Source organism: Gymnogyps californianus, chromosome 3, assembly GCF_018139145.2.
Source record: "Gymnogyps californianus isolate 813 chromosome 3, ASM1813914v2, whole genome shotgun sequence".
Taxonomy (NCBI): Eukaryota; Metazoa; Chordata; class Aves; order Accipitriformes; family Cathartidae; genus Gymnogyps; species Gymnogyps californianus.
The window spans coordinates 49,086,411-49,107,038 of NC_059473.1; the positions used below are offsets into that span (position 1 = coordinate 49,086,411).

Below are 20,628 nucleotides of genomic sequence, written 5' to 3' on the forward strand. Positions count from 1 at the left end.
TTAGGGGCAGAGAGGACTTTGTGTGCTCAGAAGGGGAATATTCAAAAGCTCAGCCAAGACTTGCAGGATGGCCAATGTGTCACGAACAAACAGATGATGCAACTTCACAAGGGCAGGCTCTGAAGATAGGGAAAGCAGGGGCAAACACGGCAAGGTTGGCTGGCTAGGGGGAAACTTTTCACTCTTTGAGCCGGGCAGCACTGGCAAGGCAAAATACATCCCACAAAGGCTGTTTTTTTCCAGGGGCCGGAGGAGGGGAGGGGAAGTTGCTTTTTCATTTATCTGCTCAATCTATTTTTCTTCTTGGCTTCTGAGTTGATGGGAAAGATGGGGAAAAATTATTTTCATGAGTATGACTTGGTAAATCTGAAACACCAAAGCCATGGGGTTCACCACGGATGAAGACTCTCCTGCTTGCCAAGCAGCCAGAAACCTTTGTTTGCTATGCTGCACAGCTATGGAGCTGGTGCATGCCGACAACCCTGTAACACAATCTCATTTCCTAGTACGCTTTTGTAACCTTAGTTAAGCAATAGGCCTAATATAGATTTCAGTACAATGTTTTAATCTTTGCCCTTTGTGGATTAGTGTGTCTTTATGCCAGACAGTCATTCCACTGCTTGCAGTTTTTTTCTTCCATGCTAGTAATAGGAGAGCACCATATAATGTACGACTGCAATACTAAAATCGGTCCAATTGTTGCCAGTGACTTATATACCTACCTAATAAAACCTGATAGACGTCCTTTGGGAGCACTCGTTATTGCCTCAGTCACAACAGGTGAATGAGTAACAACTCCGTAAGGAGTTTTCAGTATCAGCAAAAGTAAAGTTCACTGCCCAGTTCTCAAATAATTAACAACTCTTTCCTCTACAAATGCAGTGAGAAGTGACCTTTTCCAACAAAATATAAGCTGTTTTTCTCCAACTCAAAGCATCCCCTGGAATAATTGGATCAGCTCTGCCCACCAGCAGACCTTTTGTCTTGAATGAATCAACATGGAAAGGAATCTTAAGAATGTTTTGGTCATTTCTTTTGGATTTTTACTTCTCTTCACCGCTTATGGAGGACTCCAGAGTCTACAGGTAAGTGGAGCATCTCCCACTGGTTGGCAGGACAGTTGGCTTGGAAGGACATCAGGCCAGCTGGTAGTGTGAAACCCGTCCGTCTTTCCATGGTTTCTGTGAGGAAGGCACGCGCAATATTTTTTATGAGGTGGGTTAGGACATCAACTTGCTGCAGGTTAGTATTCTTCACCCAGATCCATAGCATTTACTAAATATTTTATTCTAGTACTTCTCAAATAGTTTGAATACTTGCGTCAGACTACTTCTTTAGGTCCACAAAAGTTGTTTGAATGAAAACTAAATTTCTCTGAGATTTTTCTCGAAAGAAGATATTGCAAAATGGAAAACAAATTCCATTTCTGGAAAGGGTTTGTTTTGAATATTTCTAAATTGCTATAATTTTATTATTATTATACAGCAATGCAAAATAATAAAAATGTATGCCCAATCCATTAAATAATTTAAGTATAAAATAATACAATAATTCCTGGAATCATGATATAACATAATAATAAAAAATATTATTTTAAATCAAAGGCGCCTGTGGCTTGTACAGGCATTGACATCTTAAAACACAGTAGCAGAGATGGGTTTCTAGAATGACTTGAACACTCACGATACCATCAGACCTCACTTGTTTAGCATAGCCAAAATAAAAGACTGAGGGTTGCTGTTGCTGTCGATGAATACTTCAGAGTACATAAACACAAGGAGGAACTTCTCAGACTAGAAGACTCTGCTGGTCTAATGACAAATAAAGGATATAAGCCATCCATGAGCAACTTTAGGCAGGATATTAAAAGATGACCCTGATCAATTGGATCAGATTTTCCCACCGGTGAGGGAATCTGGATGCTTTAAAGGTGGAGCCTTATACATAACATGATGCACTTGTTTGCAATAACAAGGGGTTGACCTCATTTCAGCAAGAGGTCCCTGCTAGCTCTGTACATCTCTCTCTTTTCCTCTCCTTGAGCAGTTTCTGTTCGCTGACACTGTCAAATTCGGAGTTCAGGGAAGTTCTGCAAAAACAGTTCCAAAAATGGATGGAGATGTTATGAGCTGGGCAGACTAACGAGGCAGGGGAAGACAAACCCAAGCAGCCGCGAGTCAGCCCCACCATCTGAAACAGTGCACGCTCAGGTTAAGCGCTGGAACATAAAGCCTCCCCTAACGCTGCAGCAGGGAGTGGTGCTGATTCATGAAGTAGCCCTCTTCTCTCTCCATTTTGTCTTGGTGGTTAAAGAGGACTTGCTGAGATGCAATCAAAAGTAAGTTATTTTATTGTATTGTAGCCTACAGGAGAAGCATTAAAAATTTTCATCATTTATTTCAACATTCCCCGCCCCCCCCCGAAAAACCAAACCAGTAACAATTAAGCTAATCATATGATTTTGGAGGCCTGGCTCCTAATTTTTGGAAGCTGTAGCTGACAAAACCAGGCATGTGGTGTTTCAGAAATAAGACCTCTGTGATCAGGAAGCCTCTTTGCCTGTTTACAAAACAGCCATTCCGATTCTCAAATACGTTGACGCTGCTTGACAGAGAACCTCCTCACCTCACTGTCCTGATGCCTGCTTCTCACCAAGCGTGCAGCGTGGCTGCTACCATGGTCCTGCATGGCCAGACCACACAGCCACCACAGGGCTTGGAAGTGTTCAGTGCGGCTACCAGCAGCCTCGCTCCCCCTCAGCACTCTCCAGTGCTACCCCCCCAGCATCCATTCCCCCTTCCAAAATCGTACTGGATCACATCAGCTTTTAATGAAAACAAACAGGAAAATGTTGATAAGCAGCATCTTGATCTCCTCATTGCAACTTTCACAGTATCAAGACAAAAAGAGAACTATTTTGAGCATAAAAATATAAAACCTGGTTAGATCAGTAAAATGTTATTCCTCCCTTGTGAAAATGTGGGTGAATCAATTACTTCTAACTACAAAGGGCTGCTGTGAGCATATTAGGATATTGGGACCTTGGCCTCTGAAAAATTTAGAAATTATCAGACCTGTAGTTTAAAGCAAAGAATCTTCCACTGTTGCTAAGTCAGCTCTTGCAATGCAGATCTGAGGATATTGCTGCCTGAGACAAAAAGTGAAGGCCAAGAAAGAGGTTGTCCTTCATTCAGCTTGCTTTCAAAGAAAAACTCGAATGAATTACATTAAATAATCTAAAGTCTGACTTACCAAAGCTTTGAATTTGAGCAATCCTCACCTAGTTTTGTATCATATTTTCATAAATGGGCTATCATTGTGAGGAAAACCATAAATCCATAACTAGGCTGCTTTGGGGAAAGGAGACAGTACCACCCAGCCCCAGCTTCTGTCTCTCTGTTTCTGCCTGAAGCCACTCTCTGTACACCATAGTAACATGTGCCTGTGATAAAATTTCTCATCTGCTGTTTTTGTCCATGCAGAGCAGTCTCCACTCAGAAGAAGGCCTGGGCGTTGCTTCCCTAAGTGTTCTCTATGCTGTGCTCATCTTATCATCCATGTTCCTCCCTCCAGTCCTCATCAAGAAGCTGGGCTGCAAGTGGACCATCGCAGGCTCTATGTGCTGCTATGTCGCGTTCTCCTTAGGGAACTTCTACGCTAGCTGGTACAATTCAAATACTTTAACCCTGTCTGTTGTGTTTGAACAAAATCAGTAAGGGCAAAGTTCTTTCTTCTTTTTCTTCTCAATTCCTACTCTACCTCTGTGTTGTGGATTTGAAAGCTGGGTGCAAAAGCTGTTACCTGCAAGTAACAGGGATAAATAAATCCAGTAGCAGGTGAAGCAGAGAGGTGAAAATGTGCAAAAAGCCAGAATGAATGCATCCATCCGCCCACCTGAAGCTGCTTCTCTAACTCATGTGTGTAGCAGAGATTTCCCTTCAGAAAAAAAAAGAATAATCAGAAGTTTCATTTAAAATCCAAATGACTTTTAGGACTGTTTTTGAAAAGATTGAAGTGCCTCTGGGAGCAGACGACCACAGGAGGAGGCCAGCGCCTGCCTTGACCTTTCGGGGTGGATGAACAACTTCTGCTCGCCAGTGACAGGGGACACAAATCGGCAGAGGAAAGTTGTTGTGATCCATCTTCTGAAGGGCAGGTGCAATTTAATTCTCAGTTACAAGAGGATAAGGCACATAAGCACAGACATAGCCAGCCTAGCTAAGCCTAGTCCCTGGACACAGCTGGGAGTGCTTGCACATCCTAAACTTCATAAAACTGACCTCTTCTTTGTCCCATGTAACAGATTTATTGAATCATACAAAGGATAAATCTATTTCTTTGACGTCTATTTTTGCCTCTGGATGTTTGGGCAAATGATTATTATGCTAATGGATAATAACTATGCTAAATAAAGTGTTCTTTGGCAGGTACACACTAATCCCTACCTCTGTGATCCTGGGCTTAGGAGGAGCACCACTCTGGTCTGCCAAATGCACTTACCTCACCATTGCTGGCAATTCATATGCTGAGAAAGCAGGAAAAAATGGGAAAGACATTATCAACCAATACTTTGGGGTCTTCTTTCTGATATTCCAGTCCTCCGGCATCTGGGGAAATCTTATCTCATCTTTGATATTTAGCCAAGCTTCCACCAAAGGTAAAATATGTTTAGAAATCTTGGCGCTTCTTTCTAGAAACATCAGCTAGTTCTAGATAGTTAAAAGGTAGATTTCTGTAGCTGAACTGGTGAGCTTCAATTGCCTTCATAGTCAGTGGAAACAGGCACTTCAGATGTGAGTTAGCTCATCTGAAGGTAGATGTCTGAAATAGATGGGCTAAATTGCTCTCTGGAAGTGTCTGTTTTCTATCAACGCTTCATCAGCTATAGAGAGTTCAGACAACTAGCTCAAAAATAGATGTCTATTGAATTCCTCTTGAATTCCACCCCTGTGTTGTAAAGCATAGATAGGCTGCTGGCAGTGACAGTCTTTCATATCTGACTTCTATTTAAAGTGGATTAAAACAAAAGGCAAAACACTGAAGCAGCCTTTTCACAAAGCTTGTAGTATTGGATTAATTTGCTGTTAAACATTCAAGGTTAGTCAAGCTGATGCTGGTGCTTGCTGAAAATGAGTGCTTTACAGAATTGTCAAGAAGAAATAGAAGTAGCTGTTGGCAAGAGTCTGCACGCTAGGGCTCCTCTGCTGTTTTTCAGGCTCAGACAGCAGATGCCGATGTAGCTTGAAAAAATCACTCAACAGCGCTGCCCTCATTTCCCATGCTTGTAATTGGTGTAAGCTTTAAAAGGGCAGTTGTGAAGATTAATACTTGGATGCCACCTTAGAGATTCAAAGTGCTACAGTGTATTATCATTGCAGTCTCCTGTGCATTCCCTATCCTGTCAAAGTCAGAACAGGATGGACATGGAAAGAGCTTTCCACATACACTGCTACTATGAATAGCAAGAAGTTACCTCTCTTCCCTGGCTCAGTTAAGTAGTATGTCCTCTGGAGGGTATTCAAATAGGTATTAGGTTAAAACTAAATATCAGGGAGCTGGCATCAGGTTTTAATCTTTGAAACTTGGGTTTATGGCAAAGTAGTTGTCACAAGGTGTGATACTTATGGAGGATCATGCTTCCTTTAAATCCAAGCAACTATAGATGAAATACGATCAAAGCAGAATGCTAAAGGACTGTATCAAGTGCAACAGAGCCCTGCTGGCCTGATCACTGAGCCACATGATGTCTTGGGAGGGGCTGTCCATTCTGATTTCATTTGCAGGGCAGAGGCTGTGGTGCAGCTGTGGGGTCTGCACAGACTGCAACCATTTTACTCTCCTCTGCCTCACAGCACACATCATGTTAATAAGAGGATTAAAATAATCTTTTTTTTTTTTTGTCTTGTAAATCCCCTCCTAGTTTTACAGCTGAGGATGTTCCTCTAAATTCTAAAGAAACTCTTTTACTTATTTTATATCAGTCACATTGGATTTCAGGAAATGCTGTGTTCCTGGGAGGTGTGCTGTGAACATCTCTCAAAGCCAAAGGCCTTGCATATCTTCACAACAGTGATGAGCAGTCATACCATAAGCTTCCCAACTGTGCCTTCTCAGTGAGACTCAGCTTTAATCTAGAGGGAGCTTCTTGGGAGGTGAGGGGGTACGGATCTCCAGTCACTCACTTCTTTTCCTCTCCTCTGACAGTGCAGCAAAGGTATCCACCCATATTGTTCATACACTTAAAATGTATAATTTCACTGAGCAGTTGGAAGGATACGGTATGTATCTGCAGAATCAAAATGCATAAAATTCAGACACGTATGTACACTTGACATATTGCCTGCATCACTGCATCCAGACATAGCAAGGCAAGCTATACCATGAGGTAATACTACAACAGAAGATAGTAATCAATGTAAATTACAAGAGTCATCGTTTCTCACTCATCAATATTGCAGCCTTATTTCCAGAGGAACAGAGCAAACCCTGCCTTGCAGCTCCGTATCACTAATTGCATGTGCATCTTCATCTTCAGAGGATGCATGAACAGATAAAAAGCTTGCTTTACACACTTCCACACTTTACTAGTGTGACTCACCTTTTGCATATGGTAATTTTGCTGAGGGTCTGTTTATTCAAAACTGTGTAGTGGTAGCCACTGGCTATAATAAGGTAATGATTTTCTTTATGTTACTAAGTTTTATCTGATGTTGAACCTAAAGTTGTTTATGAAGCTAGTTAAACAGCTGATTCACATTGCAGCAGCTTTGATTGGAAGCAATGGGGAAAAAAACACTAAAAGTAGTTACACAATAACTCTAATTGAAAAATTACAGATCAAGTCCTGTTTAAGAAATCAGCCAAGGTACAGTGTATTGCCCTTTATTATGCTTGGACCAGTGACAAATTCTGCAGTGAACGCATTGAAATAATTGTATGGTTTTTTGATCATCCTTCCCCACTACACAGCTTATTCAGGCTCACACTTTGGGTGAGTATTTTTTCTTTACAGAAAGGGTACTGGAAGAAGTAGGCACGGTGTCATGGTGACACACATGGTGAGTACACGCATGTGTGTGGCTTTGACACATGCCCAGCACAACACTGATGGGATTGAACAAAGCAAAGGTCTTACTCCAAACCCTGCCAAACTCTTCTAGTTTCAAGTATGTTCTCAAAGAGTAATAAAGCTATTAATAAAGTAATAAAGCCAGGAAAAGCTGATTTCTTGGAAGACTGCATTAGTGGGTAATTGTAATTTGAATTTATAAAACAAAAAGATGTCTTGAGGTGGTTTCTGTTCTTATAACATATACAGAAATTATCTGGAGAAGGATAATGTGCTCTGGCTGTAAGAACTGAGGTCCATCAGTTCAGTAGTGGTGTAAACTGAGGGACCTGTCTTGTGGGGTATTATGATTAAGAGGTACAGATACACACTGGAACTTTAAATACTGCAAATTGAGCTTGGATTCAGATTTCAGCCTCTAGCTTTAGTCCATGTCTCCATGTAACCATCAATTCAGTGTTCTGTCTTGAGCAACAGTTTCTGTTAAACCAAATTTTTTGTGTGTTAAACTGGGATTCAGAAGTTAAACATCTCTAATCAGGAAGGATTTGAAACCAGGACCAATCACCGAGTACTGGATTCCCTTCTCCTTATATCCTTACATATAGTGTGCACTCATCTGATCTTTTCCCTGACCTGCCTTTCTTTTGGTTCTTACTGAACTAGTGGAAATCTCAGAAGAAAACCTGTCATGCTGCGGAGCATATGACTGCCTGACTGATACCACTAACACCACTGGGTCAGCAGAACCCCCCAACTCCTTAATCTACACTCTGCTAGGGATCTACACTGGTAAGTAATCCACATAAACTTTAATGAATATCACTGATGAGGAACCTCCTACTTGTGCAACATAGCATGACTTTGCACATTAAGTTTCCAACTTCCTCCTTCAATCCAATTTGCTTAAAAGAATAAGATATGTGAGAGCTGTAAACAGCTCCTTCCTAAATAGTTTCAAATGCTTTGTGCCAGTGCCGTATCATTTTTGCCTAAAGGAGCAAGACATTCTTTACACTTTTCACCTGGAATAAAGCTGAAGCTCAGTATGGTGACCCCACTGTTTCACCCAAAGTCAGTGTTGCTCTACAGACTAGAATCAAAAGTATGCCCACATTGCAATTAGAGGGTTACAGCAGCTTATCCAGTTATGCATGAGATGATAGATAGTTTTAAATTCGTTATCTTCGGGATCAGCAATAGTGAACTAGTTACTGATGGCATTGGGCAGATTTATATACACATGCAGAGGTCCAAGATGCTAAGAGCAGCCCAGCTAGTGGTACTTGAACTCACCAACTTCTAGTCATCTGGGGGTGCCTGTCAGAACTGCCTGGTGTCCTACCACATGTAAAACAGTTCTAGCACAAGAACTGCACTGTAATTAGAGGTGGACCTGAACCACGGCTCCCAGAACATGCACTCATTTGGGGGGAGGTTTTTGGATCCCTGCTGAGATTTTACAACTTCAGTCAATTCTCAGCTGTGATGCTTGAATTGTAATACCTTAGTGTGAAAGGCAAAGATAAAGAGAAGTGCTAGGCGAATTGGCTTGTCTCTCATTTAGTAACTACAGCTGCTATAGGCCTTCCTTGCATAAGGCTAGAAAGGAATCAAAGACAGGGAAGGCTGATGCCATCAAAAATTGCAAAGACAAAAATAGATGTGCAAAGATTCATTCAGTTAGGAAAGTTCAAAAAGTACCTGGCTCAAAACAAGTTATTCTCTGGATAAAGGGGAAGTATCTGGCAAGGCAGTATGTCACCTTAGCTCTGTTAAAATATCCTTGCAGTCTCTGCACATAGATGTACTCTCTGTGCTGAGACAGATGCACGGAATTTGTCATACACTCAAACAGAGAGTATGTGATCTGGTCAAGAGCCAGCCCTCACCAGACAAGGGCATTGCAGCAAATCCTCCCTCCTTCCCCAGCCTCCATTCCTAACTGGTGAGAAAACGCAAAGAATATCCCCCCACTTCCAGAGTGTGCTGGGGCTGATGCCTTTCTGCTAAAGGCAGGTTTGGCTCACAAGTTTAAATTTAAATTTGATGACTAACATATACAGCACTCCCTTAGGCTTTGCTCATGCAAAATGAATGCAACCCTGCTGTCTACTGACCCCGCGTTTGTAGGGTTTCATTTTTCTTTTAAGCTCTTAATAAAAGATATGTCTTTTCCTACCTTGAGGGAAACCAAATAGCTAAATATTTCATTCACAGACATTTTTTAAATGTCTCCTTTATTTGGTTGCTGAATACATATTTTGCCTAGCTTGGATGGAGACAATAATGGATAAGTCTTTTGTTGCTTAGTTTTCTCGAGGACTGTGGATGTTTCTATTTATGTTCATACCAATCACTATTAAGCCATGCAGTTACTTATCTCCTATAATTGCTCTTGATTCATGTGACATATTTGTTAGAATATTTGTCCTGTAAATGTGGATGTCCTGCTCTTGCCCATATAAGTGCTGCAATCAGCCCATAAGCACTAATAAACACACTGGGAGAACCAACAATGGCTTACATCACGAAGGGTTTACAGCTCAGCCACAGTGGAGAACCAGGACACTGGAGAACACAATTTCATTCTAGGAGACATGGATGAGAAATAATAAGCAATAAAAAATTGAGGCAATTTACTGTAAGCCTGCTAATGTATTTGGACATTAAAAGTTCACAGAAAAGAGCATGCCCATACACAGTAACATAGGAGCACATTAAACAGGCAGTGTGGATGGGAAGAGGTGCCTGGTTCTCCTCTTACTCTGAACTCCACTTGTTTCCATGGATGGAATTCTAGTCAGCATAAGTAAGAGAGGAAACATAATCATGCCTTGCATCTGTAAGGAAGCAAGCAGTTGTGAATCTGTGGCTACTTCATGTATATTATGAGACACAGTTATCTTCTTGATAACATGAAAAAAATTGTATTGATTCACTCCACAAGCAACAAACCTAGACCGATACATACATGATCATTTTCTGATTAACTACCCCATGTATTCTTTCATATGCTGCTTCTGCTAGGAAATTATAGGTTCAAAGCTGTAACTTCCACCTTTTTCAAGTCACCCAGAGTTGCTCACTATCATCTTTAAAATAGCACATATTCCATACTCAAAGCATGGCTCCAAGCTGATCAAAAAAAAAGGGCAACGTATACTGGGATCCAAGACAGCAGTTCTACTTCTAGCCCTTTATTTTTCTTTCCATGTATTTGAAGGAAGATCCCCCCTAGCCATGAAAACCTTGGCACTGGAAGTGAATATTCCTCTCTTGTGTTGATTTAAAGCCTTTTGATGGCTCCCGAGGGAGCTGTTTCTGGCCAGCTCCCCATCCCCGCGACCCCTGGCTTGCCCTGGAAGGGTGAGCGATCACCCTCTGCGGCCGTGCAGCTGGCCCGGCGGCTGTCACAACAGGCCAGTCACAGTTAAGCTGAGGGGATTTGTGAGGTGCGCAGCTGTACGCAGAAGATGTGAATGTAGATCAGGCCTTCTTGTTTACACAGAAATGGCCTTTACACTGAAGCGGAATCAGAGGCATCTGCCAAAACATCCCACAGAGAGCTAAGCACTAAGTCAGAACAATAACAGCAGCAAGCGACTTCCCATCATTCTTCCAGCATTCCTCAGTTTTTCATGAACTTTTTGTTTTGTTTTTGCAGCTAGTGGTGTGCTAGCTGTGTTGCTGATTGTTGTATTTCTGGACCAGATCAAATCTGACCAAGCAGAGACTGAGAAAGAAATACTAGAGACACCATCCTTTTGGTCTACGTTCCTAGCAACCTTCCAGCATCTTAAAGATAAAAGACAGTGTCTTCTAATCCCTCTGACAATGTACAGTGGGTTTGAACAGGGATTTCTTTCTGGTGACTACACAAAGGTGTGGATGACAATGAAAATCTATTTCTGTCTGATTTTTTTTTTGTGCCTTTCTGTCTTACTATTGCATCTGATCTATATTTACTTGCTAAATGAAGATGTTTTCCATGGCGATTTGTGGTTTGCTAAATTACTGCTTACTTCTACTTGAATGAACTCTGAGTGACATCTTCAAACAGGAGAGGCCAGCAGTAAATATGGCCCTTGGAACAACCTCAAAAAGAATGCTGTAGAGAGCTTAACTCACCAGTGGAGGCCACAGCAGAGAGCTACAAGTTCAAACTCTTCAGCTTGTTGTAAATAACAAACTGGGAGAAAAGCCAGAAGTCTGCAAAGCTTTTATATCTTCCTTCCTTCTGGTTTCCCTGGAGTTTGTATAAGCGCAAGTCAGCACACATACCACGTATTTTATTTTGACAATCTTTACGGTAAGAGGGCAAATCCTCAGCGTGGCTGGCTGAAAGCCCTCACCAGTCACTAGTGCAACAGGTCCAAACCCTGATGGACTGAAATTATCAAAACCATCTCTGCTGCTCCAGTTTCTCTACAAACCTAGACACACAGCAGGTGTGTTCTCCAGACATTCGTTGAGAAAGCCTCCAAAGAAAGGGGGCAATCTTCCTGAGCTGCTTATTTGATACTTAAGCTTTCAAACCTTGCATATAAGCAGACAGAAGAGTGCACTTGCTGTTGTGTTTGAATGGGCACTCCATGTCCACCTCCATTGGTCATATGCTCTTACAGGTGAGGTCCTCTTCATTTCTTGGGAGCTGCTCTGTAATGACCATAGTGCTGACTGTCAATTTTCATCTCTTCGGCTATGAAGGGAAGGGCAGAAAATTCCTAGTGCCACTTCCAGGAGTTTTATTTGCATAGCAAGCAGTGCTCTCATTTCTTCTACTTGTTACTGCTCTGTTTGCATGGCATCAGTCTGATTGGGAACTGGGTTAGGAATATTGCTGCTGAAGGCCAACTATGTCAATACACTAGGGACTTGTCAGTAAACTCTGTAGCTGTGCTCCTTTGATCTCATCCATGCTGGCTATTTACCAAATACTCAGGCTAAGACCCTTGAACCTTAACTGCATATTTTCAGTGAAGAAAATGTGGCACCATTGTCTCTTCTCTTCCAGACATATGTGACCTGTGCCCTGGGGATACATTATGTTGGTTATGTGATGATCTGCTTTTCAGCTGTAAATTCCCTCTGCTCTCTGCTCTTCGGAAAGATGTCTCAGTTCACGGGTAGAAAACTTCTATTTGTATTAGGTATGTAAAGGTCGCTTGAAGGACTGATTGCCTCATGCAATATACCAAATCCAGTGCTCCCTCCTTTGCATGTACTACAAAGCGAGAGCTCACTGTCAGCTATCAATTAAAACCAAAGTCAATCTGGAGGCAAACTTCCTTCATGAGAAGAGAGGCAGCACAGTTAACCACTGTATTGAGATCATTGCCTTACATCACTTTGCTCGTGGTGTAGTTCTCCCTGCTTTTGAGGGTGCTATCTACTCAGAAAGTGCTGTACAGCTTTGATGCTTTATAGCTCTAATGCAACCAGTGATAAATGATCTTACAATACAGATGTTGAGGCCTACACTATACCTGAGAAAGACTTCTCTACCGGGGTGAAACCTCCTCACCTTTATGGAGCAAAAGCAACTGCGAACTTCGTGAGATACACTGTTGATTTGAGTCTCAGGGGATGGCGAACTTGGAAATTTCAGCAATCAGCCTAGGAATTTCAGGAAAATTTTTAAAGGTTGGCCTGGTGTCCTTTTCACTTCTTGTTCTATAGGGAGAAAAATAAAAGAAAGTCATATGCCAGTGTGTCAGGCTAGAATAACTTGAGGGCTTGTGTATGGGACAGTAATTTTCAGGTTGCCATGAGAAGAGATTTGTATATTTAAGAACATCTCCCTCTCCAGAGAACACTGTTCCAACGAGTAACAGAGTAATGGAGGCAGAAAAATACCAAGAAATATTTCATTTGTGTCCCTGTATCCACTAAGCATACTGAAGTGTACTAATACCTTACTTCCACTACACAGTAACCTCTATTACTAGAAACGTCACTGACTGAGTCAATGTGCATCTAGACATTCTAGGCATTTCCTCCACAGGATATTTTAAACCTGGGCAAGGAAGAAGAAATTTAGAGTCCTTTATGCTACAGTCACTAGTTCAGAGATTATTCTGTATGTCTGTCCTAGGTGTATGTCTCACTCTATGAAACTCATTTGAGATTAAAAAAAACCCACACATAATAATAATAATAATAATAATAATAATAATAATAATAATACTATAGTGTTGGTAATGCAAGACCTCTGAACCTCTCAGTTGTTTAATGGTCTTTGTACTCAGCCTGTGAAGGTGCGCCTGTGGGGGGAGGAATCAGTGACTCGTTTGCAAACTGCTTTTAAAAAGAAAGACAAAAAGTCACCAGACCCTCTAGATATCCTTAACTGTCTCCTCTGGCCCTGAAAGGAAGCCTGCATTTAAGGACTAGGTAAGGAGAGCGGAAGGGTGCTTCGTCCCCCTTCCCACATGCCTCACATGGTGACTGCAAGTCTTTCAGCAGCCCCTTCTCCTACTCAGTGGCAGTTATTGTCCTTTGGGCTAACACCCATGTCAGCGCAGAGGATCTCTCAGCTCAGGACGCTGCTCAGAATTATTAATTGAAGACTGCCAAAGGACTGCATTGTCTTGTATTTCATGTGATATCAACTCAGTCAGCGCAAATCTCAATGATCCAGAAAGACTTTAAGATTGCCTTGTGCTCTAGTTGGGGGAAGAATTTGAAAGTGTTACCTACCATTATCTGTCCTGTTTGTAATCGCATTTATATTTCTCTTCTTTCTTTCTAAATCAACAGCCACAGTTACAAACATCGCCTGTATAATAGCACTACTGCTGTGGAAACCTCATCCTAAGCAGCTTGCTGTGTTTTTCGTATTCCCTGCTCTTTGGGGCCTATCTGATGCCATTTGGCAGACACAAACTAATGGTAAGTCCTGGTGACAATGAAATGTATTCTCTTGAGATACAAAAATCTGCATGTTTGTATGTATAAAACAATGTGTGCATAAAAATGATAATAGGTTTAAGACAGCATCTAAAAGAAATATGTTAGCTCATTGGAAAGTAGAAGAAATAAGAACAAGTTGGGAATAAGAAAGTAAAATACTCATTAAACAAATTTTTCCAAGATGAAGAGAGAAGAACACTGCAGAAGATGATAATGGGTATTCAGAATAAATATTCTGGAGGAGTATAAGTATTTCAAAGAAAATTAGAAAACTAAGAAGAATGATACATTTAGTCTGTCTTTTGCAATAAAGGAGAGCACTCTGGATAAAAAATCAGCTCAAAGCACAGCAACAAAAGAAGAAGCAAATTGGCTGCTAGGAGTTATTAGAAAAAAATTGAAGGAGAAAACCACAGAGAGCAACATTATGCAACCAAGTAAATCCATGCAGTTCTGATTTGCTCCATTTCAAAAATCATAATCCAATGTGATAAGACATATGGAGGCAATAAAAAGGAGCAGAGTCATAGGAGACTTCCACTTGAAGGAAGACTAACAATCTAGAACACTTTAGCCTGGACAAGTGATAAGTAAGGAAAGCAGTCAGTAAGATCATTAATAGTATGGAGAAGGTGATTAGAAATTTACTATTTCTCTTAATAACAGAATTAGTGGCACCAAATAAAGTTATCAGGCAGCAGGCTTTATAGAAATCAAAAGAAATGCTTTTTTTCACACAATGCATAATCAAAGTATGGAATTCATTGCCAAAAAGGTAAATGTTTTTAAGCTGGAATTACATCACTTCAGGTGAAAATGTTCTCGGGGGCTATTAAAGCCTGGTGGTCCAGAGGAAATCTCCAACTCAGAAAGTCCCTATGTCTTTGCTTGCCAGAGTCAGGAGGGCATTGAGGGGGAAAGATCACTGTATACTTGCCTCATTTCTTACACTCTTATCCTAGGAGTCTGTTACTGGAAGGATACCGTTGGACTTCTTATCTGATGCATTACAGTTGTTCTTTTAATCTTTTATGTTCTTTTGCTTTGTGGTACAATGCAATTATTATGTACTGACAGTTCAGATAATGAGCTGATACAAACTGACTTCCATAAGGGATTATTTAAACTTATCCCTTAATTAAAACTAGAGGAAGTTCTCTTATAGAGACTAAAGACAGACTCAAAAATGCTGGAGAGGGCAAGAAAGAGCTATAGTCTGTGATGACTTGAAGTAGTCTGCTCATGACTGTCAGTCACACTCTTTTTAAATCAATGTCATAGCCTGGGTCAGTAAGACAGTTAAATGCTCTCCCATCCGCTCCCATATTTTGCCTCTTTTTTTCATGAATATTGTTTTCCTCTATCTCAAATTCATATTTGGCAGATGCCATAGGAATATGCATGTGACAGAACTAGCTCATCTGGGCCCACATCAGGTTATGTGTCTTGGCCTCCCTCCCACCAGTCCCTCTGGTTGCTTCAGTAGCTTAGATGATTTCACCCGCTAGATAAATTGTCATGTTCCTCCTAGAGAGCCAAAGGGAAAACACCACAGTCCTTTGCCCGGCACCGACAGTGATCTCCTTTCAAGCACATGTAGGGTCCTTGCCTCTACACACAAGGAAGTGACCAGCCAGACTTCTTCTCTGTCCCTCTAGCAGGTCCAGCTCATGTCCCTTAGAGGAGAGCTAGTACATACGTCAAGGGACACCCTCTCATCTTCTCTCATCCCAACCCACAGCCTTGTGCCTTTGGTACAATTTTAAATCAGTGCTCTAATTATTCAGGTTCACAGGACAACATCAGTGAGGATTTGCTCTCTCTGAAGTAAAGCTGTTCATTCATTTCCTGCTTCTTCAGCCACAGTCTTCCTGACTGCTCATCAGGCTTCTTCCCAACACTCTTGAGAGCCGTATCTTAGTCTCCCACTGCGATAAAGGACCTGCCCTTTATCCTGCTTCTCTCTTTTCCAGCAAGCCTTGCCCTCAGACACTTGGCTTCTTTCAGAATCACAGAAGGGTTGAGGTTGGAGGGGACCTCTGGACATCACCTGGTCCAACCCCCTTGCTCAAGCAGGGCCACTCAGGCAGAGCCAGTTACCCAGGACAATGTCCAGCCAGCTTTTGAGTATCTCCAGGGAGGGAGAGTCCACACCCTCCCTGGGCAACCTGTGCCAGTGTTCAGTCACCCTCACAATGAAAAAGTTTTTCCTGATGTTCAGAGGGAACCCCCTGTGTTTCAGTTTGTGCCCATCGCCTCTTGTCCACTTTTCTTGGACACCACTGAAAAGAGGCTGGGTCCATCCTCTTTGCACCCTCTCTTCAGGGATTTACATACATTTGAGATGTCCTTTAAGAAGGACATCTCAATAAGGTCCCTGCATGCCTGACAAAGACGGACCTGATGCCCTCCTTAGGAAAAAAGGGGTAAGTAAAGAGGACCTAAGTGTCAGAGAAGGTGGCTGGGAAGTGGCTGCAGTTCCCAGCCCCCAGATGAGGCACAGACAGTGGACAATGCTTCATGCTTACTTGATAGTGACTGAGCTCTGCAGCTATGTGACAAGACTGCCCTCTATTACAGCACTGTAACAGGTCATCTCCATTCCCATATTCCTGCAGGATACTTGTGAAAATTTCATGTTTGTGTTAGCTGGGAAAAAAACTAATGTTCCTTATGCTTGCACAGTATCTTTTTTTGTCTACCTTCTTCAGCTGTTCCACAGCTCCCAGTTATAAAGTTATACAGAGTTTGCTTTGTCACATTGCCACACTGAAACAGCGAGTGATGACATGAAACCTTATCAGAGAGGTGCAGTGACATTACTCCATAATGCTGCATCCCAGAACAGGATCTTCAATTTGACATGCCCATTTAGGACTAAATCTCTTCTCCCCTTCATCAGTTTTATACAGATATACATCACATGAGAAATTCCCAGCTCCAAAGGCTATGAGGTGAGATAAGACCTCTAAAACAGCATTGGCAACTAAGGTCTGTGGTCCTTCCTTTGGCAAGCTGACATGACTGCTGCTTGGGCCTCAGTAGATTAACCACTGAATAAATACAATGGCATTGTGCCACATACTTTAAGGCATTCCATGGTAATCGAAGATGGCTTACTTTGGCCTGCTGTGGATAGTTAATACTGGAGTTCCCCCTAGAGGATACATAGGCTCACAGTAGATGAGTCACTTTATCTTACAAAGGTTTCCTAACATGTTTGTGTACGTGTGTGGACGCTCTCATTTATTTCCAATGAAAGCTGCTTCATTTCAGAGTGTGCAGTGCCCTCTCTTATCTAACCTGAACACAGATGCTATTATTACCCCCCTGGCAATAACTGCACTTGGGGCATAACAATTGTGTAGCACAGAGTTATCGGGTTGACTACAGTAAAATAAAGTTCTTTCCAGGCTGATGTGCGTCTTTAGAAAGGATATGAATCAGTCTGGAAAGTTCATAAACCTGGACTCAAATAATTTGCAGCAGTCCTGTTATATACCCATGCCTACTAGTACCGGGGGACGGAGTAGGAAAACAGGCAGCAGTAAACAGGGAGAATAATTTCCATGGAAGTCAGCTGTAAGAATTCAGACCTAGCAGCCTCTCCACTCGGCCAGCCCAGCAGGTCCTGCTAAAGCTTCAGCCAGGCAACTTGCGCCACGCTGCACTTGACAGTGTTTGTGATAAGGACAAACGTTTAAGGTCGAGGCAAAAACATCATTGTGCTCCTATGTAACTGCTAGCTAATACCACATATGCATCCTGGAAACAAGAACTTTCCTGCCAAGTCAGCCCTTCCTATAGCTGAACCTTGGACTAGATCCTCACTCAATTCTCCCATTGTTTTGATTGAAAAAGAAGGCTTCAAAATAGCAAGGGAAAACAGGTACCGGCTGAAATCCAGCTGAAAACCAGAATCTTTACACATAGAATTGTCATGGCATCAGACACCTTCCTATATTAAACTCTCCTTACTAATCCGTTTCCAGAAGATAACACAGGGCATATCAGCAAAGTTATATGAACAACTTGTACTTGTTCATTTATTAGGCAAAACTATGAAGGATTATGAAATAATTCACACTACACTATACTCAGCCAGTTTAATGAACTAAGTACATCTTGTGATGCACTTGTCCAGATTTTCCATCATGTCTAAATTGAAACATTCAGTAAATGTCCTCTTATAGTCATCAGGATGCAGTAAGTTTTTACATACAGATGATGTCTCCCCCTTCTTAACAAAACTGAAGGGTTAGTTGAGCCCACCCAGACTTCCAGAGAACTTTGTACTCCTCTGCGCCTTTTGGCTGAATGTGCATATTTCAAACAACAGATGTGTTGTTAGATAGAGAAGTGGATGAGAAGATTCAAGGGTTCATGATATTCCTCCCCTTCCCTCCCTGCACACCGCAGCTGAGTCAGTGGAAAAGCCCACTTCTTTATCACCACTGACGCTAGCTCAGCACCCAGAGGAGAGCAAGCTCTCTCCCCTTCCCTGTGTGCCGAACTCGTCAGACCTGGAGGCTGGGAATCCCTCCCTGACCCCCAGTTACTGGTGTGCCGCTGACTGAACTCAGTGGGAGCTTCCCAGTCAACACGACTGCATCAGGATGATCAGTTTAACTAAGTCTCTATGTCAAGTAAGTTTTCCAGTTGCTGCCCAGAAGTTCTGTATGCATCAAGGATATTCTTTTTGCCAACTCATCCAGGAGCTGAAAGTTTGAAAACCTCGTTATCTCAGAGAGGCAAATCTCCTCTGCATATTAAACCTGAGCCCAGTTGTAGCGCTCTCCTCAACTTTCTGATTTAAGTGTTTTGGGTCGGTTCGTTTCTCTTAACTTGGCAAGTATGAATAGCACACGTTACTACCGTTGGCAACACCGTGCAAGCCTCACCTGGGGGCTCCCTGAGGCCAAGTTGTGGGGAAAACAAGGGACATGCATTTTATGTGAACAGTCTCTGCGTCTTCTTAGGCGGGCGAAAGAAATGGTTTGAAGAATAGGTAGACAGTGCATGCAGGGTCTATGCAGGTTCCCCCAAAAAGTGGTGAAGGATGGCAGCAGGGAGGTCCCTATGGTTCTTTGATCCTTTCTACCCCAGACTGAAAGAGCAACTTGGTCCCGAAGGACCGTGTTGTCCCTAGACAAAAGCGCCTGTTCTGTGAAAGTCTGTATGGACTTGGTATAACCTTCTCAATAGTTACACATGGAGACTCTACAGTGTCAAGGGCCGCTGCTGGCCGTCTCCTCTTCCTCCTTACTTACTCGCTTGTCAGTGCCAGAACCTTCCTTTTTGTGGCTGACAGTCTGAAAAATAAACTTCCTGCCATCTCACTTCAGTAGAGCCCATCCTTTCTTCCTTCCTTCCATTTTCTTTCCCTTTTTCTCTGATATTCTCTATTTTGTCATTTTTGCTCTGTTATTTCACTTATAACAATTCACAGGAGCACAAAAACGTTTTAAGACAAAGCTTGTATTTTCCTTTCTCTGACATTTATGAGGGAGGGTCTATCTTCCCCATTGTGGTCTATTTATTCCCTTTGCAGAAAATACGTTGTTGTAGACTTAATCTTCACAAGCCATGTCTCTCCTTCCTTCTAGGACTCTATGGCATTTTATTTGAGAAACACAAGGAGGCTGCCTTTGCAAATTACCGTCTCTGGGAATCATTTGGATTTGTCATCGCCTTTGGTTATAGCACCAAACTGCAAGTCTACATCAAACTGTACATTTTATTGTCTGTGCTTGTGTTGTCTATGGTGACGTATGGAGCGGTTGAATACCTCGAAGCTAAGAGCTCCCCTGGGACACCTACTGCTACAAAGAAGGAAAATGTAGGACCCCTCACTCAGGAAACACACCTGTAATCCAACAGGGTCAGAGCGATGGAGGCAAAGGAAACTGTCCGGCTCCTACAGGCATGTCTCCAAGGGTGTTCCAACGTGTACTGTCTCCAGAAAGATGGTAAAGGAACAGATTTCAAGGCCAGTGTTCAATGCAAATGTCTTAGGAGTAAAAATCTCTTTTGACATCTCAGCTTTATAAGGGAAGATTATCTCACTTCACCCTTTCATACAGATGACCAACTAAATGTTTTATCTTTTTTTTAATTAATAAAGTCTTAATAAATGTAAACAAGACTCCTAAAGTCCCCACATTTTTGTATCTGTGGATTAGACCTAGTACCATAGCTTTACAATCAAACCTAAAAAGCCCACATGTGAAATCAGAAGGTGACAGCAACTAGGGTTGCTCAGCTGATTGCAGACAACACACATCATTTCATGGAACCGCTAATTATAAATATTTATATTGTTCTTGTCCTGCATTCTTTAACACTTGCTGTAAATAACATCAAGTTATAAACTGGCTATATCTACAGTTCATATCTGAACACCACAAAATCCGCTAACTGCTGAGTCCACCAACTTGTCTTAGGTCAGCAGACAACTGTTTCTGCCCATGTCATCCCTCTATCCCAGCACTCTTTCCCTTTTGGTTTTCCTGTCTCCAATTTTTTTGTCACCACTTACAGCAGCTTTCTTCCAAAAGAGAGGCCTTCCACGTGACCAAATACTTCAGTCATGATGAACTTTCCCCACTTTCCCATCCACAGACAGAGCTATTTTCAAGATAAGC

General features: G+C 42.0%; 1 protein-coding gene across 1 annotated transcript; it reads left to right on the top strand.

Moving 5' to 3' along the window:
• Window positions 1-998: 998 nt before the first annotated feature.
• On the top strand, window positions 999-19,856 carry UNC93A (unc-93 homolog A). The gene is made up of 8 exons (XM_050894873.1): window positions 999-1,085; window positions 3,483-3,664; window positions 4,428-4,657; window positions 7,736-7,861; window positions 10,737-10,954; window positions 12,087-12,222; window positions 13,832-13,963; window positions 19,591-19,856. The coding sequence occupies exons 1-8, from the start codon at window positions 999-1,001 to the stop codon at window positions 19,854-19,856; spliced, it is 1,377 nt and encodes a 458-aa protein (XP_050750830.1).
• The last annotated feature ends 772 nt before the right edge of the window (window positions 19,857-20,628 follow it).